General features: G+C 37.0%; 1 protein-coding gene across 1 annotated transcript in view; it reads left to right on the plus strand.

Annotated features, from left to right (window-relative positions):
- Positions 1-25,606, plus strand: part of HERC1 (HECT and RLD domain containing E3 ubiquitin protein ligase family member 1) — a 171,383-nt gene that overhangs the window by 17,357 nt on the left and 128,420 nt on the right. Inside the window, 1 exon segment of the mRNA XM_033108207.1 lies at positions 23,689-24,644. Within this exon segment, the coding sequence (XP_032964098.1) occupies positions 23,715-24,644 (930 nt within the window). The 5' untranslated portion in view covers positions 23,689-23,714.

Below are 25,606 nucleotides of genomic sequence, written 5' to 3' on the forward strand. Positions count from 1 at the left end.
ATTTATTTCACCAGTTCTTATTGGTCGACTTTAGATTCTTTCCCCTTTTTGTTTTTTGCTTTTTTGTCTTTTTGCTATTCTAAACAAGGCTGCAGTGAATAGGATATTTAGTAGTTTAAGCAATACCTTATTTATTGATTAAAACTGCAATGTGAAGATTAAAACTGTAATGTGAAAATGTTGATGGCACCTAGTCTCATTGAGCATACCTTTGAAATGGCCTTAGAATTCCTCACACTACATTGTTGCTGTTAGTTTAGCTCCACATCTCTCAACTTAGTGTGTGGGGCATCTCTCGTGTCCTGGCCACTCTGTCCTCGTCAGTCCCTTAGTATGTAACTCTGTTATGCAATGTTAATATATTGTATTGGAATTGCTTACATATCCTTATCCTATTCTGGTTTCTGAGTCCATTAGGAGCGCTGTGCTTTCTATCTAGTAGACCTTCCTAGTGTGGATACGTTTTCTACATTCTTACCAAGTTCCTGGTACTGATAAATAGGAATGCCTTTGATAAAATTAACATATATATAGTTACAAAAGATTTTTAAAAAATGTGCAAATAGGACTCACTTTAGTGAATGTGCTAGGGTACATCCCCTTCCTTCCTTCCTTCCTTCCTTCCTTATGAGGAGATAAAAAGTTTACTTTTGAGCCATTTAATATTTGGTACCATTATGTCCCCCCTAACCCCATTTCCTTTGATACCTCTAGATCGTTCAGATAGTCTTTTGGGGGGAGAGGGGACACCAAATTACTTGGAATGGTACAAATGGAAGAACTTAAGTAGACGATTTGGTACAACTTGCAGAAAGGTAAAGGGAACTCCAACATGCGTGGACTGCTTTGGCGACCAAGCAGGGAGGGGTCCCGTGGTTATTGGAAGCCAGTCAGAGGATTAGTGCTCATCGCTGTGTCCAAGTGTGCTTGTCAAAGAGCTAACTCTGACGTGAGCAAGTTGATAACGTGGTCAAATCTTGGATTCTTTGATAGATTTCATCTGCTCATTCAGGTAATGAGTCTCGATAAAGTCACACAAATGGGCGTCATTTTTGCCAGTTGGCCAGTTTGTACAATTCCAGTACTGCCCGATTCACACTTTTTCCAAGTGCAATGCACACTCCTTTGCGGCCCGCTCTCCCGTTGTCAGGGTCTGGTTTCTTGGTGCCCGGAAGGAAGGTTTGGCCGCCTTGCTGGCTCTGCAGCATCATTGCCTCAGCATGTCCCGTCCTCAGGAGATCAGTGAAGAAAATATTTGGTCAAGTTCTTGAAAGCCACATCATCGCGGTCAAAGTTGTAAGATGTGGACAGGCAGACGTAGGAGGCCAGGGCCCCAGGTTGGTCTGGGGGCTGATGGGGGCCTCCGAGTCCTGGTGGTAGTTCTGGCGCACCTGCGAGGAGGACGCCGTCGTCGTGGGGGGCTGCTGAGGTGCGGCGGCTGTGTGGCTGTGCTGGGCCCGAGCGGTGGCGGGGATGCTGGGCTGGCTGGCGCCGTGCAGAGTGGCCCAGGGCTGGGTCTGCGTGGCCGCGCCGTGGGGAGGAGCGCCGGTGCCGGGCAAGCAGGAAACCCCAGCAACTCTGGCCGGAGACTGACCCTTTCAGAGAGTCTTTTACGATTTATTTTTTTCCTCTTCAAAATCACATTCAGTTTGATATTCTGAGATTGTGTGAGGAACTAGCTATAGTGTCTCCTTCCAACACTTTTGCTTTTTTCTCCATTCTTTATTTTAGGGAGCCTCATAAGAATGAGTTTTTGAAGCGTAAATTGGATATATCATTGGGAGTTCAGTCAGCATAAATACACCAAAAATGTTAATGATTGCCATGACTTAGGCTTTAGATGCTAGCAAATGAAGTGTTCTAAAGGGAAGGAGAATTTTCTCTACAAACAATATAGATGAAGACCACTGGTCTCTTCATGCTTCTAGAAAATCTACTTTTGTTGAAATCTGTGTCTGGTTCATGGCCACTGGTCAGCTACAAGTTAAGGTATCCTTCTGGCATGTGCTGACATTTCTGTTTGCATTTGGGTTAGAATTCCATCTATTTGTGTAATAGGTTGTTGAACTTGACAAATTGATAACTTGCATTACTCTTTTTGTAAAGGATTCTTTTATTAAAAAGTGCATTAATGTTCTAAAAACCCCACGGTTGGTAGCAGCCATTGTTTGTAATTATTATATTGAAAACAGAATCATTAAAAACAGTAAATTTACTTATAGCTAGTTACCATAAACTTTTTGTACTAGAACATTGTAGTCATGTAACAAGTTAATATAACTAGTATTTGTCAATAAGAGTTACTGTATTTCTAACGTTACACTAACTTCCATGGTAGACTATAAAAGAAGGAACTTAAAATAGTTCAAATGACTTCCCTTTGGGGTATATATGGGGACGAATTAGAGACCATACAATGCAATACCTAACACTTATTTTTGCAATTTCAAAGTACTTCTGTGTAACAGACATGGAAATTCCAAGATCAGAAGTATAATTGCGGGTTAGGCTTATGAGAACGGGTTTAATTGTGTGTGTGGGGGGGGTGGTAGATCTGAAATAGTTGTTAGGTAGAGAGGCAGGACTGGGCATTCTAGGGGGCAGTGGCATGAGTAAGGGTAGGAATGAACACACCCAACTGAGCAGTGGTAAGGACTGGTGGGGGTGCCTTTCTGGCTGGAGCGGAGGGCTGCTGAGGAAGGAGCACGGGGTAGGGAAGATTTGATAGGTTGGGGGAACAGTTTATTGTGAGCCCTGAAAGCAGAGAGAGTAATTTTAAGCCTAGGGAGCTATATCACTCAGGGTCCTGGTGAGAAATAAATGGACTAGTTACAGAGGTTTGGGTAGGATTAAGGAAAGCAACAAGGGATTGTGAAGTTCTCAGTTCCTAGCAATACCGGGAAGCCATCGATACTTTTAAGTCAGAGGTGTCAAGAGGAACATGGAAGCCAGATGAGAGCTGGAGCAGTGGAAGCCAAACCAGTGGCTAGGACCTGTGGCCATAGGGGAAAGCGTTCTGAGGTGGGGAGGGAGCCAGGGAAATACCAACCACAATCTCATTTCCTCGTCCTCGTGCCCCTCGTTGGCCTGACCCAACTGGAGGCCAGAAGGGCTTGCACAGTGTAACCCTAGAGGTCAGCATCAAAGGCACAAAGCAGAGCAGGGAAGGGTAGAGAGGAAGTTTGGGGAGACTGGGGTCAAATAGAGACTGCCTAGCCCAGAACCCATTTTAAATTATTGTGAATTTGTAAGCAGAGGAATGTTATACTGAAAACGCTGTTGTAGGAAGATTTGGTTTAGTGGATTTTGACGGTCTTCTTTAAAAATATGTCTCTCCAGGTAAAGTTTCAGTTTATAACAAAAAAAGCAAAGTGCAATCTATTATCTGATTTATCCTTATAACTCCTGTGGGTTATATTATCTTTTTTTCTGTAGACTCCTTAGACCAGAATTATTTCATCTACTGCAGGGAGTTCCTGAGCCCCTGCAGCAAGAAAGGTAAGGTGCCAGTGGCTTTACAGGGACAAAAGAGGGAGCAGTACAGAGGACCAGCCTTGAAAAGCTTAAGCCTGGTTGTAGAGTTGTGATGAAGACAGATACACAATTAACAAATCAGGCAGAGTATGACAAATGTTATGTGTGTAGTAAGCGAAAGTGTTATGAGAGTTTAGAGGAGGAAGTGATCAAATCTGTATTGGTGAGGATAGAGTGATTAAAATGTGAAAGGCTTTATGGAGGAAGTGACCTTTGAGGTAGGCCTTTGAAAGCCTTTGAAGTAGGGATTTTGAAAGGCAAAGATTTTATATGGTATGAAATTATGATAGGTGAGGACAGTTACAGGGGATAGCATGAACAAATGCGCAGAAGTGGGAGTGTTTGGTTCGTTAAAGATTAGGCTGTATTTAGGGTATTTGTGGAAGATGAAATTGGAAGGCAAACTTGGCTCCCTCTGGATGGATTTAAACCCACAACAATGGATTATATTCAATTTCATAGGAATTGGTTAGAACTGAGCTTTAAGAAGATTAATCTAGCAGAAGTAAGTAGAAAGCAATGGAATGGGAGGCTCCTGGGGAGCCCATTGCATTTTCTGGGGGCAGGTTATGAGGGCTGAAGCGGGATGGGGCCAGTGGGAAAGTCACAAGAGGCTGATGTGTAAAGGAAAGGTCTGAGTCAAAGACTGCTCTGCTGTGTTGACTGGGTCCTCAAGTGGTGAATTAGGAGCTGGTTTTGTGAAGATGTAGGAGGATGGGTCAGGGAGCTGGAGAGATGGTGAAGTTTGGACAAGGGGAGTTCATGGTGGGAGGAAGCATTGACACAGTGGTGCCCCCCACAGGCATTTGGAGACTGAGACTGGTACCCTCTAAGAGGCGGTCCCAGAACCTTCGGGCATTAAGAGGACAAGGGGAGGCAAGAGGTCTGCAAGTTACTGGGTTTTTTTGTTTGTTTGCTTTTGGTCAGCTTTAATGAGGTATAATTAACATACAATAAAGTTTACAATTTTACAAATATGTATAGTTATGTAGCTACCACCAGGAGGTAAGTTCTCCTGTACCTCTTTGTAGTTAACCTGCTCCCCTATTCTTCAGCCACTGGCAACCGCTGATCTACTTTCTGTCGTAGTTTTGCCTCTAGGATTTTATGTATGTAGAAGCATAGTTATATATATATATAGTCTTTTGTGTTTGACTTCTTTCGTTTAGCATAATGCTTTTGAGATTCATCCATGTTGCTTACATTAGTAGTTCATCCCTTTTTATCACTGAATAGTAGCATATACTGTAGTTTGTCCATCAGTGGATGGACATCTGAGTTTCCAGTTTTTGGCTATTATGAATAAAGCTGCTATGAACAGTTATGTGCAAGTTTTTATGTGCTCATGTGTTTTCATTTTTCTGGACAAGTACCTAAGGAGTGGAATTGCTACATATATACTAGTTAAGTACAGGAAATGTTTAGTTTTATAATAAACTGCCAAACTGTTTTCCATTTTACGTTCCCAGCGGCAGTTTATGAGGGTTTTAGTTAGTTGCTCCACAGCCTCCTCAATACTTAGTATTGTCTGTTTCTTGAAATTTAGTCATTTTAGTGGGTTTTTAATAGTATCTCATTGTAGTTTTAATTTGCATTTCTCTAATCACTAATGCTGAGCATTATTATAAGCTTATTTTGTCTTTCACATATCTTTGGTAAAATGTCTTCAAATATTTTGTCCATTTTTAAATTGTGGGTTTTGTTTTTTATTGAGTTGTAAGGATTCTTTTCATATGTTCTTGATACAAGTCCTTCGTTGGATATATATTTTGCAAATAGTTTCTTTACATTTGGGGCTTGCCTTTTCATTTTCCTTTGAAGGACAAAAGTTTTAAATTTGGAGAAGTCTATGATGTATAAATTTTTCAGTCCTTTTAAAGAAATCTTTGCTTAATCCAAGGTTGCTAAGATTTTTTCCTGTGTTTTCTTCTAGAGATTTTTATAGTTTAACTCTTACATTTAGGTCTGTGAACCAATTTGAGTAGATTTTTGTATAAGATATGAAATTAGGGTTGAGGTTCATTTTTTTGCCCCTGTATGCATATCTAGCTGTTTCCAGCACCCTTTGCTGAAGATTGTCTTTTCCTCCATTAAACTGCCTTGGCATTAGTTAAAAGTCATTTGACCATATATGTGTGGATTATTTCTCGACTTTCAGTTCTGTTCTGTTGATTTCTCTGGATGCCAATGCACGTGTCTTGATTACTCTAACTTTATAATAAACCTTAAAGTCAGATAGTGGAATGTCTCCAACTTTGTTCTCTATCAGAATTGTTTTGCTATTCTCAGTCCTTTGTATTCCGGTCCCTCAAGTTTCTGTTGAGGACTGTGAAAAGTGTTTTGTTGTTGTGACCTGACTGGGATCATTTAATGATCTTGAGATAGTGGCTCGGAGGACTGGATTGTATCACAGCAGCAGGACTCTAAGAAGGAGCTGAACTGAATTAGCAACTGAGTCTTGAAATCTTTTGAGGTTTTTAATTTAAAAAAATTTGGAGTGATACAGAACCTGTGAAACCACCATGATAAGTGATAAACAGCACGAGATAGTGCTTAAGAGGTCGGATGTCAGACTGCTGTGATTTGAATCTTTAATCAATTACTGGCAGTGTGACTTTGGGTTAAACTAGTTAGCCTCCCTGCACCTCTCTTTTCTTTCCTGGCAAAGGGGAATAATAAGAGTACCTAGTTCATAGAGTTGTTCTGAGATTTAATACAGAGAATACATGTAAAGCATTAGCACAGTGCCTGCCACATAGAAAGTTCTTGAAGAATGTTAACCGCTGTTACCACTTTTCACCTAAAAAAATGTTAGAAAGCTTCAGAATTTGATAAATTCACTTGTAAGAACTATTTCACCTACCCCTGTGCTCAAATCCTTCGGCTTTCCTCATTTATTTCAGTTTTAGAAAGATAGTGAGTGGTAGAGTGCTATTTGGTTTATTTTCCAGTCCTTTGGTAATTTTTCGAACCCCACTTTTCATTGGTGAATTTGGTAATTTATGTATGCAGTTAAATTTGGATTTGTGCATTGGTCCATGAGTGGAAAAAAAAACACACACAATTGCTTTTAGTGGTATTAACTATTACTGTAAATTCAAAACAAAACAAAACTAGGTTTTTTTTCTTTGCCACTATTTAGCTGGTTCATCAGGATTGTGAATTGGTGGTTCTCGAATACAAGCAAAACCCATTAGTTTGATTCGATTTTGTCTATAGTTCTTTACCTGCTGAATAAGCATATCTGCTTCCTGGGTGTTTTTTTTGTTTGTTTTTTGACTAATTCTCATTATTGATGTAGCAAAACAATTTGCCAGCAAACTCAGCAAGTCTTTTCCTTTTCTAAGTGTACTCACTTTCTAAATAGGGATAATAACAAAACCTTTTTCCTTTTTATCAGCTGTTTAATTTTGTGCAGTTAAACATTGATAATTTGTATGGTTTAATGAGTAAAAGTCACTTAGTCCGCCTGATGGAGCCCTCTATAAGGGAAGTCCTTGTGGCAGGGATGGGGAGAACTGGGTCACAGTGTACACTTAATTTTCAGTCTCAGAGCTTTGCAAATGGGTTGGCTGTCCCTCCTGCACTTGCAAGAAATGCCCTTGAGAAGTATCCTTATAGGTGTCTTTCTTTTATGAATCTCTCAATTAATAAATTTAAAGCTTTATAAATTTATGTGTGGCTGTGAGTGTGGCAGAGGGTGGGTAGTGAATGACAAGTTCAGTTTTAAACATGTTGGAATTAACTTTCTTTTGGGACATCTGTGTGCATATAGCATGTTAGTGGATAATCAGGTCCAGAGCCAAGGAGACAGCAATTTGGACTGGACTCATTAGCATGTGAGAGGTAGGTGAAGATCTTGGGACTAAGTGGAATGACTCCAAAAATGTATGTACAGTGAGAGAAGGAGATAGAAATGGACTGAAGACAGAATTCATGAGGTGTGTGGACTGTGGTACCACCATACTTGGAATTCGTTCTTTCATTATATCAGTGCTTTCATTATATCAGTTCAGAGTAAGATAAGATCTGAGTTTAAGTTAGATTCTGTGTAAATAATGAACTACAAAGACGCAGGTTACTCAGCTCAATTCAGCAAATATTTATTGAGGTCCCTCTATGTGCTTTCTGTTTGCTAAGTACTGGGGATATAAACAAAATTGAAATTGTCTGCACGCTCATGGATCTTACAGACTAGTTTGAAAGAACACTAAACAAATAATCACACAAATAGTACATGATTGCAAACTGCAAAATACTGTGAAGGTAAAGTACTGGGTGCTGAGTGAGCATTTTAAAAGAGGAAGTAGGTCTTACATAGGTGCTATTAGGGCTAGCATTTCTGAGGAAGTGACATTGAATTCAACTAGTAATTATTGAGTACCTAATATGTCCCTGGTCCTGGGCTGTTTAAACTGAGATCTTGTGACTAGACATTAACAGGGTGAAAAAGGGTGGGATGCAGAAGGCAGGCTAAGCAGAGGGAACTGTGCAAAGTTCTGCAATAGAAAGGAGCATGTTGCTTCTAGGAATTGAACGTCTCAGGTGGAGCTATAGAAGAGAAAGCAAGGGGGAGAGGTCAGGTCTGGGCCTTCTTGGCCACAGTAGAGATTTTGTTCTTTAGAGTAAAACTATTGAAAAGCTTCTAAAATTTTAACTTTTTCCTCTGTTAAATATACTTTAACTTTTATTTTTTTAAAGACATGTATTTAAAAAAATTTTTTTTAAATTGGGGAATATTGGGGAACAGTGTGTTTCTCCAGGGCCCATCAGCTCTATCTAAGTCATTGTCCTTCAGTCTGGTTGTAGAGGGCGCAGCTCAGCTCCAAGTCTAGTCGCCGTTTTCAATCTTTAGTTGCAGGGGGCACAGCCCACCATCCCATGCGCGAATTGAACTGGCGACCCTGTTGTTGAGAGCTTGCACTCTAACCAACTGAGCCATCAGGCCGCCTGCGTGCTTTTCGTTTTTTTTGTTTGTTTGTTTTTTGATAGTAGCCATCCTAATGGTGGTATCTCACTATAGTTTTGATTTGTCTTCCTCTAATGATTTGTGATGTTGACCATCTTTTTATGTGCTTATTGGCCATTTGTATATCTTTGGAGAAATGTCTATTCCAGTCCTTTGCCCATTTTGAATTGGATTGTTTATTTTTCTGTTTTTGAGTTTTAGGAGTTGCCAGTATAGTTTGGATATTAATCCCTTATCAGATACATGATTTGCAAATACCGGGGTTGCCAAAAAATGTACACATTTTAAGAGACGTTATCTATGTCTTTTCGAAGTTGAATTGAATTACGGTAGCAGTGTGTAGTATGATGTTCGCTCAAAATATGGCATTAATCAAATGAATGCTAGCGTCATTCATTGTATTACAATTTTAATACAGTTATTTCCTTTCTTAAAATGTGTATACATTTTTTTGGCACCCTCTATATTTTCTCCCATTCTGTGGGTTGCCTTTTTATTCTGTTGGTATTGTCTTTTGATGCACACATTTTAAAAATTTTCATGAAGTCCAATTTATATGTTTTTTCTTGTGTTGCCTGTGCCTGTGTTACATCCAAGAAATCACTGCTAAATGCAATATCCATGAAGCTTTTGCCCTATGTGTTCTTCTAAGAGTTTGTAGTTTTAGGTCTTTGATCTATTTTGAGTTAATTTTTATGTGTGGTGTTAGGTAAGGGTCAAACTTAATTCTTTTGCTTGTGGATATCCAGTTTTTCCAGCACCACTTGTTGAAGAAACTGTCGTTTCCCCATTCAATGTCTTGGCACCCTTGTCAAAAATCATTTGAATATATACCGTGTCTCCCCGAAAATAAGACCTAGCCGGACCATCAGCTCTAATGTGTCTTTTGGAGCAAAAATTAATATAAGACCGGTCTTATTTTACTATAATATAAGACTGGGTCTAATATAATATATTACCCGGTCTTATGTTAATTTTTGCTCCAAAAGACACATTAGAGCTGATGGTCTGGCTAGGTCTTATTTTCTAGGAAACACGGCATCTTAGGGTTTATTTCTTGGCTCTGTATTCTATTCCATTGGTCTATATATGTCTGTCCTTTATCAGTACCACACTGTTTTGATTAGTGTAGCTTTGTAGTAATTTTTGAAATCGCTAAGTGTGAGTCCCCCAGCTTTGTTCTTTTTCAAGATTGTTTTGGCCCTTGAGATTCTATATGATTTTTAGGATGGGTTTTTCTGTTTCTGCCAAAAAGTGTCATTGGGATTTTAATAGGGTTTGCAGTACATCTTTAGATCGCTTTAAGTAGTATTGACATCTTAACAGTATTAAATCTTCCAATCCATGCAAATGGGAAGTTTTTCATTTATTTGTTTAATTTCTTTCTGCAGTGTTTTGTATTTCTCATTGTACAAGGCTTTCACTTCCTTGTATAATTCCTCAGTATTTTTTTTATTTTTGATGCTATTATAAATGGAATTGTTTTCATAATTTCCTTTGTAGATTGTTCATTGTTAGTTATAGAAATGCTACTGATTTGTGTTGACTTTGTGTCTGTTACTTTGCTGAATTCATTTATTAATTCTAACAGTTTTTTTGTTGACTCTAGGGTTTTCTACATATAAGATAATTATCTATGAACGGAGATAATTTTACTTCTTACCTTTCCAATTTGGATGCCTATTTATTTTTCTTGTAATTTTCAGTTACTCTGGCTATAATTTCTAGTATTATGTTGAATATGAATGGTAAAAGTAGGCATTCTTGCCTTGTTCCTAATCTTAGAGGAAAATCAGTTTTTTGTCATGAGTATGATCATATGGATTTTCAGATATAGCTTTTATTATATTGAGGTAGTTTCCTTCTATTCCTACTTTTTTAGTGTTTTTCCCATGAAAAGGTACTGAATTTTGTCAAATGCTGTTTCTGAGTCAATTGATATGATCATTTGTGATTTTATTTTTCCTTCATTCAGTTTCACAGTGTCTTAAGCCACATTTAGGAATAGCTCCTGAAACCTGCTCTTTGAAATTCTCTGACCTCTTTTTGCTTCTCTGCACTTTTAGTCTTGCTTGCAGCTATACTTGTTAATTTAATACTTATTTTTGTAGTATATCATTGTTCTGTTACCTCCCATTTCCTGTCTTTCTTCATGTTCTATATTCTCCTTTGCTTTCAAAGTACCCACTTCCTCAGTAACTCCGACAACTAACACTACCCATGGAGATTCTAGCTTTCTTGTAGGGGTTTCTGGATCATTGCCTCCTTTGGATACTTGTGTCAAGGAACAATATTATACAATTCAGACACATTTGAGTTATTCTATATTGTTAGAAATTTTTCTACATTTCTAGATTTTAGTTCCTCTACACTTTTACACTTGAGGTTGGGGGCTGGATGTAGATATTCTATGAATGGTAACTGTATCTGTAGTTGGGGATAATGATGATGGTACTAGCTACCATTTATTGAAAACTTATTATATATGAGAACTGAACTTAGGAAGGAGGTAGGTAGTAGAGGTTGTCTGTGTTAAATTGCAGAGTTTATAGTTTAGTTGTATAATTCCTAAATTGACTTTTAGTTAGTCATTGACTGATTTGAAGTTAACTTGTGTGGAAGTTAGTTTTTTGGTAGCCGAAATTATTTAAATTATAGACATTAGTTGTAATTAGTTAATTTAACAAACACTGTAATGTTTTAAACTGCATCTTAGGGAATTAAAATTAAGTTGGAGTCCCTATAAAGGATGGAGTGCATTATCTATTATGGGAGTACAAAAAAAAAATCTTGAATAATTACAGTTCAAAGTGAAAGATATCCTATTGGAGAATTAGAAAACCTAATTTTCAAATTCTGAAAGCCTTGCATGTGAGGATTATGTGGGAGAGGGTTAAAAAAAATAAAGTGGGAAAGTACCTAAATTCCTGATTGTAAGGAGGTGGTTGCTGGTGTAAAGCAATTGGCCTTTACCTGGTTAACGCCAAATAGCCACTTGAGGCTTTAAGCAGGAGAGTAACGTCAGGTTTTTAGAAAGATGGAGGATGAACTAGATTGGGGGAGAATCTGATATATATTTTTATTATAAATTACAGTATCACAGATGTCTTTTAGGCACTGATTCCATTCGTGCGAGTGGGGGTAGGGAGTGCAGTATCATACTTCTCTAAAAGAAGTTCTTTGGTGAGGTTAGGTTGGGGTTGAGGAGCTGAGCATATGTATTTAGACAAGCTCTCACACTTGATTCTTAACTCACATTCACCCTGCATTTAGAATTAATTTTTCCAGGGAGTGGTATTATGGGGCAGTGTAAATAGCACTGTACTTTAGAATCTGGAGACTTGTGTGCAGATCCTGACTTTGGAGTTTACCTTTTGTGTGATCTTGTCAAATTATTTAAGTTTTTTTTCTCCCCCAGTTTTATTGAGATATGATTGACAAATAACACTATATTAGTTAATGGTGTACATCAAATTATTTAGGAATCCAAACACAGCAATGCAGAAAGTCATCAACATACAAGGGAAGAGAGTAAGAGAATAAGAAAGCAAAAGAGAAGAGCTACAAAAACAATCAAAACAATAAAATGCTAATAACTACATACTTATCAATAATTACTTTAAATGTAAATGGACTAAATGCTCCAATCAAAAAACACAGGGTGGCTGAATGGACAAAGAAAACATGACCCATACATATGCTGCCTACCAGAGACCTACTTCAGATTGAAAGACACATATAGACTGAAGTAAAGGATGGAAAAGATGTTTCATGCAAATGGAAATGAACAAAAAGCTGGAGTAGCAATACTTATATCAGACAAAATATTAAAATAAGGGCTGTAACAAAAGACAAGGGCATTTCATACTGATAAAGGGATTAATCCAACAAGAGGATATAACTCTCATAAACATTAATGCACCCAATGTAGGAACACCTAAATATATAAAGCAAATATTGATGGACATAAATGGAGAGATCAACAGTAATACAATCAAATAGGGGACCTTAAAACTCATTAACATCAATGGATAGATCATCCATACAGAAAATCAGCAAGGAAACCATGGCCTCAAGTGACACATTAGACCATCTGGACGTAATTGATATTTTTAGGACATTTCACCCAGAAGCAGCAGAATATACATTCTTTCCAAGTGCACGTAGACCATTTTCCAGGATAGACCATATGATAGGTCACAAAAAAACTCTCACAATTAAGAAGATTAAAACCATGTCAAATATCTTCTTCAATCACAATGGTATGAAACTAGAAATCCATTACAAGAAGAAAACTGTAAAACACGCAAACATCTGGAGGTTAAATAACATAATAAACAATGAAAGAGTTAACAACGAGATCAGGAAGAAATCAAAAGATACCTTGAGACAAATGAAAATGAAAATACAATGACCTCAAATCTATGGGACAAAATAAAAGCAGTTTGACGAGGGAAATTTATAGCAATACAGGCCTACCTCAAGAAACAAGAAAAATCTCAATCTAACCTTACATCTAAAGGAACTAGAAAAAGAAGAGCAAACAAAGCCCAAAATAAGTAGAAGGGAAGAAATAATAAAGATCAGAGTGGAAATAAATGGAATAGAGTCTAAAAAAATAATATAAAAGATCAAGGAAACCAAGAGGTGGGCTCTTTGAAGAGATAAACAAAATTGACAAACCTTTAGCCATTCTCATCAAGATAAAAAGAGAGAGGGCCCAAATAAATACAATCAGAAATAAAAGAGGAGAAATGACAACCGACACCACTAAATACAAAGGATTTTAAGGAAATACTACAAACAATTATATGCCTCCAAATTGGACAACCTGGAAGAAATGGATAAATTCCTAGAAACATACAATCTTCCACGGCTGAATGAGAAAGAAACGAAATCTGAACAGACCGATAACTACTAATGAAATTGAATCAGTAAACAAAAAACTCCCAACAGACAAAAATACAGAACCAGGTGGCTTCATAAGTTAATTTTACCAAACATTCCAAAAAGAAGGAATACCTATCCTTCTCAAACTATTCCAAAAGATATTGAAGAGAAGGCTAGGCTTCCAAACTCATTTTACAAGGCCAGGATTACACTTATACCAAAACAGAGAAAGGCATTACAAATAAAGGAAATTATAGTCCAATATCTCTGATGAACATAGATTCAAAAATCTTCAATAAAATATTAGCAAACTGAATTCAGCAATACATTAAAAAGATCATATACCATGATCAAGTGGGATTTATTCCCAGGATGCAAGCCTGTCTCAATATTTGCAAATCAATTAATGTGATACATTACATAAATAAAATGAAGGATAAAAATCATGTGATTATATCATTAGATGCAGAAAAAGCATCTGGCAAAATTCAACATCCATTTACGATAAAAACTCAGCCACATGGGGATAAACGGAACATACCTCATCATACTGAAGGCCACATATAACAAACCGACAGCTAAGATTGTACTCAAAGTTTAAAAGCTGAAAGCGTTTCTTTAAGATCAGGAATAAGACAGGGATGTCCACTTTCACTGCTTTTATTCAATATAGTATTGGAAGTCCTATGTGTAGCCACAGCAGTCAGACAAGAAAAAGAAACAAAAGGCATCCGAATTGGGAAGGAAGAAGTAAAACTGTCATTATTTGCAGATGACATGATACTATATATAGAGAACCCTAAGGAATCCACCAAAAATCTGTTAGAACTAATAAATGAATTCAGTAAAGTAGGATACAAAATTAATACTCAGAAATCAGTTGCATTTTAATACACCAATAATGAACTATCAGGAAGAGAAATTTTTAAAAATCTCATTTACAATTGCATCAAAAAGAATAAAATACCTTGGAATGAATGTAACCAAGGAGGTAAAAGACCTGTACTCAGAAAATCATAAGACATAGACAGAAATAAATGAAAGGATATACCGTGCTCATAGATTGGAAAAATTAACATTGTTAAAATGTCCATACTACCCAAAGCAATCCCTATCAAAATACCAAAGGCATTTTTCACTAGAACTAGTACAAATAATCCTAAAATTTATAAGGAACCACAAAAGACCCTGAATAAGCAAAGCAATATTGAGAAAGAGGAACAAAGTTGGAGGTACTGCACTACCAGATATCAAATTATATTACAAGACTACAGTAATCAAAACAGCATGGTATTGGCATAAGAGAACAGAAACATAGATCAATGGAACAGAATAGAATGCCCAGAAATACACCCATGTCTGTATGGTCAATTAACCTATGACAAAGGAGACAAGAAAATACAATGGGGTAAAAAGAGTCTTGCCTGTAAATGGTGTTGGGAAAACTGGACAGATACATGCAATAGAATGAAATTGGATTACTTTCTTACACCATATACAAGAAAAAACTCAAAATGGATTAAAGGCAAATGTAAGACCCCAAACCATAAAACCTAGAAGGAAACATAGGCAGCAAACTCTTTGACATTACTCTTAGTAATATTTTTTTGCATATGTCTCCTTGGGCAGGGGAATGAAGAAAAATTAAACAAATGGTACTACATCAAATTAAAAAGGTTTTACATAGCAAAGGAAACCATCAAAAAAAGAAAAGACTGCTTTCTGAATGGGAGAAGATACATGTCCATAAAATATTTGGTAAAGGGTTAACATTCAAAATATATAAAGAACTCATAGAACTTGACTCCAAAAAACCCAAACAATTTGATTAAAAAATGGGTAGAGGATCTGAATAGACATTTCTCCAAAGAGGCCATTCAGATAGCCAATAGACATATGAAAAGCTGTTCAGCATCACTAATCACAGGGAAATGCAAATTAAAACAATAATGAGATAGTGCCTCGCACGTGTCAGAATGGTTATCATCAGTAAATCAAAACAAGTGTGGGTGAGGATGTGGAAAAAAGGGAACCCTTGTGCACTGTTGGTGGGATTGAAATTGGTACAGCCACTATGGAATGCAATAAGGAGGTTCCTCAAAAAATTAAAAATAGAACTACCATATGACCCAGCAATTCCACCTGTGGGGTATTTATCCGAAGAAATTCAAAACACTAATATGAAAAGATATGTGCACCCCTATGTTAATTGCAGCATTATTTACAATAGCCAAGATATGGAAGCAACCTGAGTGTCCATTGATAGACAAATGGATAAAGAAGAGGTGGTATATAAACACAATGGAATTTTACTTGGCAATAAAAAAGAATGAAATCTTGTCATTTGCAACAGCATGGATGGACTCAGAGGGTATTATATTAAGTGAAATAAGTCAGAGAAAGGCAAATACCATATGATTTCGATTATATGTGGAATCTAAAAAAACAAATGAAACAAAATGGAAACAAACTCATAGATACAGAGAACAAATTGATAGTTGCCAGATGGGAGTTGGTTGGGGGGGATGGGTGAAAAAGATGAAGGGATTAAGAAGTATTAATTGCCACTTACAAAAACAGTTAAGGGGATATGAAGTACAGCACAGGCAATAACATTGTAATAACTATGTATGCTGTCAGATGGTTATTAATCTTATCAGGGTGATCATTTCATAAGTCATATAAATATCTAATCACTGTTATACGCCTGAAACTAATATAGTATTGTGTGTAAACTAATTGAAAATTTAAAAAATTTTAATTTAGAAATTTCTTTCATGTTATCGACTGTCTTACGGATTTTTATTTGATAATTAAAGTATTTGAAATCTAGTATGTGCTCTGTAAAGGTTTGTGAATTTAAATTTTTTAATTTAATTTTAAAAATTAAAATAATTTACGTTAGAAACTACTGAACTTAGTCATATTTCAGTACTCTTCATATTAAATGAAACAAGTTCATTAAAATTTGCGTAAGATGTAGCTGTTGGAAAATGTATTAGTTGGTGAATGGACTTACGTGATGATACTCTTTAGTAGTGGACTAGATATAGTTTTTAAAAATGTATTCCTTCTGAGTTTACTAGTGGTTCAAATGGACAAACATAAATTATCTTCAGATTAATTTGAAACAGGGACCTTTGTGTCCCAAATTGTAGAAGCTAACATAAGGTTTTAACAAAACCATTACAATAGGCAATATTTAGTAATTAAGAAAATTCCCCCAATTTTTCCTTCCCAAGTTTTAAGATCTGTGGAGGAGAAACTTGTACTTTAAAATGCTATTGCTGAATTTTTAAGTGTTATAATTTGTGTTCATTTGAATTTTCAAGTAGGAAATGGATGATTATTCCTTTATCTTTTTTTCTCCCACTGTTGATGTGGGGTTGGAGGCTTGGGGTAAGGTGAAGGAGAACTCCTAGCTATTCCAGGACAGAAGTATTGCATTAGTCTCAATTTTAGGTAGTTAAGTTGAAACATCATTTTATGTTAAAAGCACACCGTATATTATGAAGAAAAAATTAAAAATGTAGGAATTTAAAGTAATTTCTTGCTTAAAATGGTACCCCAAACTCTTAGAAGTACACATTCAATCTACTCTGCTGATAGAGCTATATCTGGGAAGAGGTTTGAAAAGTCAGCAATATATTCTGCACTTGGTAAAATTATTTGTCCTTTTTTGTATTCTTTCCAGAAGGGGATAGAATGTAGTAAGATTCAATTTTGTATGTTATTAAACATTAGGGTTTTGTTTTAAATATAAAGGTTTATAGTATTTTAGAACTGGAAGGGACTTTAGAGATCATTTCATTTGAATCTCTTATTTTTTAAGAGTGTTCTGGGAGGGTAAGTGATTTTGTCTAAGGTCATTTTCTAAGTATTAGTGTCTTAATTTCCCAACTCCATTCTAGTAGTTACTGAATCATGCTTGTCTTCTCTGTAGCTGAAGGAAGAGGTTGATAAAGTGGCTTAAGACATTGTGGTTTGAAAATGTTAGTTGATTGAATATAAAAATATAAACTTTGTGAACCTACTATATACTTTCTTGGAGTTTCAAGGAAAATGAAAAATTAAATCAGTTATCAATGATTGCACCTTGTCCCAACTTTATCAGTGTAGTGTTAACAACTACACTGAGAAGTGATTGCTTAGTTCAACAGTTTTGCTTTGGTTTGGAAGAGTTGTGGGACATCAACATTGGAGATGGCTATGGCTAGCAGATAATTTAGCTTTGAAATGGATGGTCTGAAAACTACTTTTTTATACAATATTTGAAGAAATATTAACTTTATTCTGTATTTTAGTGAGAGGAAATTAATTTATTCTAACTTTTCTTATTCAGAGAGGGTTTGCTGGTTGTAGCTGATGTAAATGGGGCTTACTATTGAAAAATTTAGATATTCCAGTTGATTTTATTTATTATATGTGCTTGAGCACTGAAGGAACCAGAATTTGTAATTTGAACACCATTGATGAATTGTTTTTTATTCTTTTATTTGCCTACAACATGTGTTAAAGAAAGGACTAAACAGAACTTAGCTAGTAACTCAAAAGTTTTATTGAAAATGTTATTAGTTTGATATGCAGTATTTTGTTTTTTGAGCCTCTCTCTGCTGATTGTAGTTATTTTGCAAAGCGTCATCACCTTATCTTTAGCAAATCTTGCTGCATTGATGATTCATCTTTCTGTTTTATGAAATGCATCATCATAATATACCCAGAGGTTATGCTTGTGATATTTATGTATAATACATATGCAAAATGACAAATTGTAAATAAAACTATCTAAAGAGTGTCTGAGGTAGCAGGCTGATGTATATGTCATCTCTAGGGTATTTGTCCCATAACTGAAGATTTCTATATGCTTGAGGAAAGGACAAACACCATTAAACCTACATTATTTAATTTTTGTTTTAGTTAGAAACAAGACAGATAAAAATCAATTGTTTAAAAAAAGAAAATTTTAGGTGGAGATGCAGTCAAGATGGGGGAGTACTTGGTAAATACTGTGCTTGCCTCCTCTCATGACCATATCAAAATTACAACTGAACTACAGAACAATCATCATTGAGAATCATCTGAATTCTAGCTGAACCGAAATCCCACAACTAAGGATGCACAGAAGAAGTCACCTGGACAGTGGTAGGAGGGGTGGAGACGTGGAACGAGCAGGTCCCACACTCATGTGTAACCATTAAAAATTGGGAGGGATATCTTGGCTGTGGAGTTTCCCCCCGGAGGAGCAAGGGGTCCCAGCCCAAGTTTTCAGTGTTGGGAAGAGAAGTGTGACTGGCTGTGAAAACCAGTGGAGTTTGTGGCTGAGATGAGGTGGAGGGTGGCTGGAGTCCTAGGCGCTCCTCTTCAATGGCCTCCACACAGACTTACTTGCTGATGGACTCTTTTACTCCATGCTCCAACACTGGGGCAGCAGCTTGAAAGGCACCAGGGACATACGGGGAGGAGCTGGCATTTTCTGGCTTCAGGGCAAGGGTTGGAGTGGCAGCTTTCTCCTTGACAGAGGAGCTGGTGGAAGCCATTGTTTCTTTGTTGAGCCCTCCCCCATCCCAGCGTGCAGATGCAGGTACCACAATATCTGAGTCTCCATCAACCTGGCTGACCCCATTTGTTCACCCCAATTCCTTGAGACCCTCCCCACCCAACTGTCGGGCCCTCCCAAGCCACTTCCAGTGGCTTTTCCATATAAACAGCTTGTTTTGACTCATGATGCAGACTTTCCTAAAATCTCTCAAAGATTCACAAAACCCAAACAAGCAGCATCTGGCTTCGGCATATCCTGTACCTTTGACTGAGCAGCCCTAAGCCCAGCACTGTGGACAGCTAGCATCAGTTAGCATCCAAGCCTAGCATGAGCGCATGTGGCCCTGGGCAGGGCACAGGCTGCGGATGAACTTGGCCTGAAGTGGGAGACTCTGGGGCTGGCAGGCCCAGTGGGCAACTTTGGACCCAGCTGGAACAGCACCCACTGCCTCCAGGGACAACACACCCAAAGGGCCTACTGGGCAGGCCCCAGAGCCCTGCTAAAGTGAATCCTGTTCTGTAGCATCAGCCCCTGCAGCACAGCTCCTCCACTGTAGTCGCGGCCAGCCCTTACAACTTCTAATCAGCCCGAGCGAGCGTCAGTCCCGCCTATTGACGTTCAAACAGCAACCAAGGCTCAACTACAAGAGGAGGGCACCCAACCCACCCTTCCCTCCTTCCTTCTTTCTTTCCTTCCTTCCTTCCTCTTTCCTCCCTCCCTCCCTCCCTTTTTTCCTTCCATCCATCCTTCTTTCCTAACTTCCTCTCTTTCTCCCCCTTCTTCCTTCCTGCTTTCCCTCCCTTCCTTTCTTCTTGTCTTCCTTTCTGTTTGTCTTTTTTGTGGTCCATTTCTGATATTATTTTTGAATTTATGATTCATGGTTTTTTATATACTCAAATGTTTGAGTGTGTTTAATTTTGTATAGATTAGTACCTCTTATTTTCTTCTGCTTTGCTGTTATCAGGAAGATTTCCCTCAGTTGATATATTTGAAATTTTCTTTCCTGATTTTCTGTAATAGCTCTGTATGGACTTTTCTCTTGTTCATTTTTATGGTATTGGTGTTTTATAATATTCCTAATTTAATGGCACCCTCTTCTGTCACAGCAAAATCCAAATACTTTAGAAGGTTTTTTGTTTTATTTTGTTTTAGAGGACCTTTGTTAAGGCTCCACTTTTATGGTTCTCTTTTGTCTTGCAGAACCCTCAACATTTCTCCCTTTCCTTTTTACCCATCACCACCCAGTTGCCAAAGGATGCATCTCTCTTCCTTTTTGTCTTTTTTCTCCCATCCGCATTTCAAAGAATTCTCATTTAATCACCCCTGTCTTTTAAAATTAACTTGCTCCTTTAAATCATACTTGCCTCTTTAAATTAAATGTACTTTGAAATCTCTTCCTTATAGTCTGTGGTCTGTTCTGCCTGGACACTTTTCCAGTATTTTCACATTTTGTGTGGATTTAATCTTTCTAGAAGTCATTCCAAATCACCTTCAGGCCCCTTGATTATCCTTCCTTTTCTGTCCTTTCTGTGGTTTTTCTCTTAGTCTGCTTTTGCTGCCATAAAGCCTTGTGACTCGTTGGAAGTAATAGTGGGGATTTTTCTCTTTTTATTCACAGTTAGTTTTCAATTTTGTCATTCTGTATCTTCAAATAATGCTGCAGGTATGATTTTAATGTAGACTTTATTTTTTCCTTCTTTTTTTTCTTACTATTTGTGAAGATAGTTATGTAGCTGCCATTGTCCTCAGCTCTCTTGGAAGTCCTGAATAACTTAATAATTGGTGGTAGCACAACTAGTCACCCCCTTGGAAACAATGAAATTGGAATCCAGTTTTATACCATGTAGGACTTACTTAAAATTCCAGATGAATATAGGACTTATTTAAATTCCAGACGGAATTTAAGACTTGCGTGTGAAACAAAAAGTACAACAAGAATACCTCAAGAAAATCTGGGCAAATGCCTGTGTAATCTAGAATTCCTGAGTAATCTGGGTGTGCGGGTGTGGGGATGCTTATTGAAGCAGGAATAGAAAGCAGAAGCTATAAAAGAAAAAAATGTGTGTGTAAGCAGAAGATAGAAGAAATGTTTGCAATGTTGAGGACAGTGATAAAGTACAAAAACCTTTTACAAGTTGACGAGAATGGTAACTGAGTAGAAAAACACATGACTGGGAGGATAAGCATTTTCCAGAAGAGTGCATCCAAATAACCAGTAAGCATCAGATGTGCAGGTTTGTTAGTAATCAGGGAAATTCAGGTTAGAGCAACAGCATGTCCCTTTGCAGCTGTCAAACTAGCAAAATAAAAAAAGCAGAATTACCTATGGCTTGCAGGGATGGAGGTAAATAAAGTACTTTTATATCTTCTGTACAATATTTAATAAATACTTAATGAAGTGGGAGGAGGCTTATGGTCCCCCTGCCCACTTAAGTACATACTTTCCAAATATCTAACAAAGATAAATTAAGCATAGTAATCAAGCTTGAGAAGGGAAGTATCACTAGATGTTATATTTAGAATTGAACAGGGCATATTGAGAAATAAGAACTTCCTTTTAATTAGTGTGGGATCTCTAACACTGGAGCTCTTTCTTGAATCTACCTGTATCATGAAAATGAAATGCCCTTAATCGAGTGTTTGAGGATCTTTCGCTACCACCAACTGTTAACGACTGCCATTCTGGGGACTTGTTTGAAAAGCAGGAGTTAGTCTCACCTCTCCCCTAATATTTTATGAGGAAAATTTTCAAACAACAGAAAAATTGAAAGGTTTAAAAATGGACCAAAAAAAACGAACAGGTATTCTCACCACTGAGATTCTACCATTAATATTTTACTGTACATATTTTATCACATAACTGTCTGTCTATATCTATCTAATCTTTCCACACACACACATCTTATTTTTTGATGCATTTTAAAATGAATTATCAGTATACTTCCCCCTAAATATACTTCAATATGCATATCAACTGGAGTTCAATATTTATTGAAGTAAAATTTACATGCAATGAAATACAAAAATATTAAGGGTATATTCACTGAGTTTTGACAAATGCATACGCCTTGTAATCCAACCTTACCATCACCTCAGGAAGTTCTCTCATGTCTATTCATGCCTTTACCTTCTAGGGACAACCACTATTTTGATTTAAGTCATTTTATGACATACTGTGTTTCCCTGAAAATAAGACTTAACCGGACCATCAGCTCTAATGCATCTTTTGGAGCAAAAATTAATATAAGACCCGGTTATATTATATATTATATTATGTCATGTCATTTCATGTCATATTATATATATTAAAGACCCGGTCTTATAGTAAAATAAGATAAAATAAAATAAAAAAATTTTGTAATAAAAAAATTATATTAATTTTTGCTCCAAAAGACGCATTAGAGCTGATGGTCCAGCTAGGTCTTATTTTTGGGGAAACACGGTATGTTTTCTTTCGGGTAAGTCCCTAGGAGAAGAATTTTGGGTCATTGAGTAGGTATATGTTTAATTTTGTAAAGAACTACCAGACGTCTTTCTAAGTGATTGTTCCTTTTTATGCTCCTCAAAGATTTTATAAGAGTTCTGGTTGTTCTACATCCTTGCTCACATTTGACGTTGTCAGTCTTGTGAATTTTAACCATAACTGTGGACGCGTGATAGTATTTTTGTTTTTAATTTGCATTTCTCTGATGAATAATGAGGTTGAGAACTTTTCTTGTGCTTATTGGCCATTTATATATCTTGTGAAGTTTTGTTAATATCTTTTGCCCATTAAAAAATTACGTTGTCTTTATTATTGAGTTGGAGGAGTTCTTTATGTATCTTGGATAGTCCTTTGTGGGATATATGTTTTGTGAACATTTTATCCCCAAGGACTTAATTTTTAAGTACTTTTTTTAAAACAAATAGTTATTGAGCACTTACTATGTGCTGGAATACAGCAGTAAACAAAATATACCAAAACATTCCTGTCCTTTTGGAGTCACTGTAGTTCCTCAATACAGCTAGGGAGACCAGTAAGAAGTCTCCTTCAGTGATCCAAGAGGTGATGGCTTAAACCAGGGTTTTAGCAATGGTGGGGGTGAGAACTGTTTGGATTCTCAAAGTTTTTTTTAAAGTAGAGCTGACTAATTTAATTTGGAGTATAAGAGAGGGAGGAATTAATGATGACACCCAAGGTTTTTGGCCAGAGGAACTGGAAGGATGGGGTTGCCATTTATTGAAATGAGGAAATCTACAGGCAGAACAGGTTTAGGGGAGGCTGACAGTAGTGTTGGATTAGGAATTCAGTTTTGAATATGTTAAGTTTGAGATGCCTATTAGATATCTATATGGAGAGGTCAAGTGGGCAATTATGTATATGCGTTTGGAGTTCAACTCATTATACATATATGGGTTGGAGATAGAAATTTGGGAGTCATCAGCATGTAGAACCCACTGTTATACTGACAGTGGGACCAGAACCTGAAGAGAAAAGGTAGACAAATCACCAATTTTTAAAATAAACTTTTTATTTGGGGAAAATTTTAGATTTACACAAAAATTGCACCGATAGTACAGAGATTCTGTGTGCCCTTCACCCATTTCCCCTTAATATTAACATCTTATGTGACGAAGGTACCTTACTGTGAACTGAAGTCCAGGCTTTGTGTTTCACCAGTTTAAAATAACTAATTGTGTTGTAAGATGGAAATTTAGAAACATTTTATGAATCATTCTTATAAGTTTTTGACTTCATTTTCTTCTCCCTTTACAGAACTAATGGCTGAAGAGTAAATCAACATGGCAACTATGGTTCCACCAGTGAAACTGAAATGGCTTGAACACCTCAACAGCTCTTGGATTACAGAGGACAGTGAATCTATTGCTACAAGAGAAGGGGTTGCTGTTCTATATTCCAAACTGGTCAGCAATAAGGAAGTAGTACCTTTGCCCCAACAAGTTTTGTGCCTCAAAGGACCACAGTTGCCAGACTTTGAACGTGAGTCTCTTTCAAGTGATGAGCAGGACCACTATTTGGATGCCCTTCTTAGCAGCCAGCTGGCCCTAGCGAAGATGGTATGTTCAGATTCCCCATTTGCTGGGGCCCTTCGGAAACGACTGCTTGTGCTCCAGCGTGTGTTTTATGCACTTTCTAATAAATACCACGACAAAGGCAAAGTGAAACAGCAGCAGCCTTCTCCAGAGAGCAGCTCTGGGTCCGCAGATGTCCATTCTGTGAGTGAGCGGCCCCGGTCCAGCACTGATGCACTTATAGAAATGGGCGTCCGAACCGGTCTAAGTTTATTATTTGCACTTCTGAGACAAAGTTGGATGATGCCTGTGTCGGGACCTGGTCTCAGTCTTTGTAACGACGTTATTCATACTGCAATTGAAGTCGTGAGCTCTTTGCCACCATTATCTTTAGCAAATGAAAGCAAGATTCCTCCGATGGGCTTGGACTGCTTATCACAAGTAACAACTTTTCTTAAAGGAGTAACTATTCCCAATTCTGGGGCAGACACTTTAGGTCGGAGATTAGCTTCTGAGTTGCTGCTTGGTTTAGCAGCTCAGCGAGGCTCTTTGCGGTATCTTCTTGAATGGATAGAAATGGCATTAGGGGCTTCAGCAGTTGTAAATTCCATGGAGAAAAGCAAATTACTATCAAGCCAAGAAGGAATGATCAGCTTTGACTGCTTTATGACGATATTAATGCAGATGAGGCGTTCTTTGGTATGTATTATAAATCTCAACTTTAAAATTCTTATCTAACAATTCTGGGAGAAGTCAACCCAGCCTTTAATGAATTTGTAGTAAGTGAATGATTTCAGAGTTCTACTGGTGATTGTTAGGTTAGTTAAATATTTTATATGCTTTAAGTAGAGAAGCTTTTCTACATGTTGATGTTAATATGGAATTCAAGGGCAAGCTAGTTGATACAGTATCAAGACCACTGGATCGGAAGTCAGAATTTTAGTTTTAGTTTTCTGGCTTATGTGAACTTGGGAGATTCATCTAACTTTTCTGTGTTGTAGTAAACTCATATGTAATACTGTAAAGTGTTAAGAAACATGGGTTCTAGAGACCAATAGCATCAAATGCTATTTCTTACTGTGCAAGAAGGAATCATAAAAATAAAATTCAATTAAATAATCATTTCTTTCCCCTAAAAGCAATCTGAGATTTAATTAAATTCAGCCTAATGTACGCCTGTGGTGACTTTGGGTGACTTTGACTACTATATGCCATAGGCAGTGGGGAGTCACTGAAGCAATTGTAAGTAGAGTGAAGCCAGATAGCAAGAAAATAAGTGGACTTCATCCAGTCTTATGTCCTTGTCTAAATATCTTTAAAGGACAAGTATGAACAACTAAAAGATAGTATGTTATTTTCAATGGTAGGTAGTTAAGAGACAGGTAATTAAATGAAGACCTGTGAAACCACAAATTTGTTATTTTTAATTTCTACTGTATCTTTGGGCCATTGAGCTTCCTATGATGTTAACAATGTATACATTTAATGTGCTATATTTTTCAAAATTTAGTTCTTTAGAAAATGCCTAAGTATTGCCGTTGTTTATTATTATCATTATTATTATTATTATTGTTATTATTCAGTATGTTTACAAAACACATTAAGAATTCTGTGTAAAATGGGTTTTAGGGATGTCTTTAATCCTAATTGACTGGGACAAG

The sequence above is a fragment of the Rhinolophus ferrumequinum genome, chromosome 6, assembly GCF_004115265.2.
Source record: "Rhinolophus ferrumequinum isolate MPI-CBG mRhiFer1 chromosome 6, mRhiFer1_v1.p, whole genome shotgun sequence".
Classification (NCBI taxonomy): Eukaryota; Metazoa; Chordata; class Mammalia; order Chiroptera; family Rhinolophidae; genus Rhinolophus; species Rhinolophus ferrumequinum.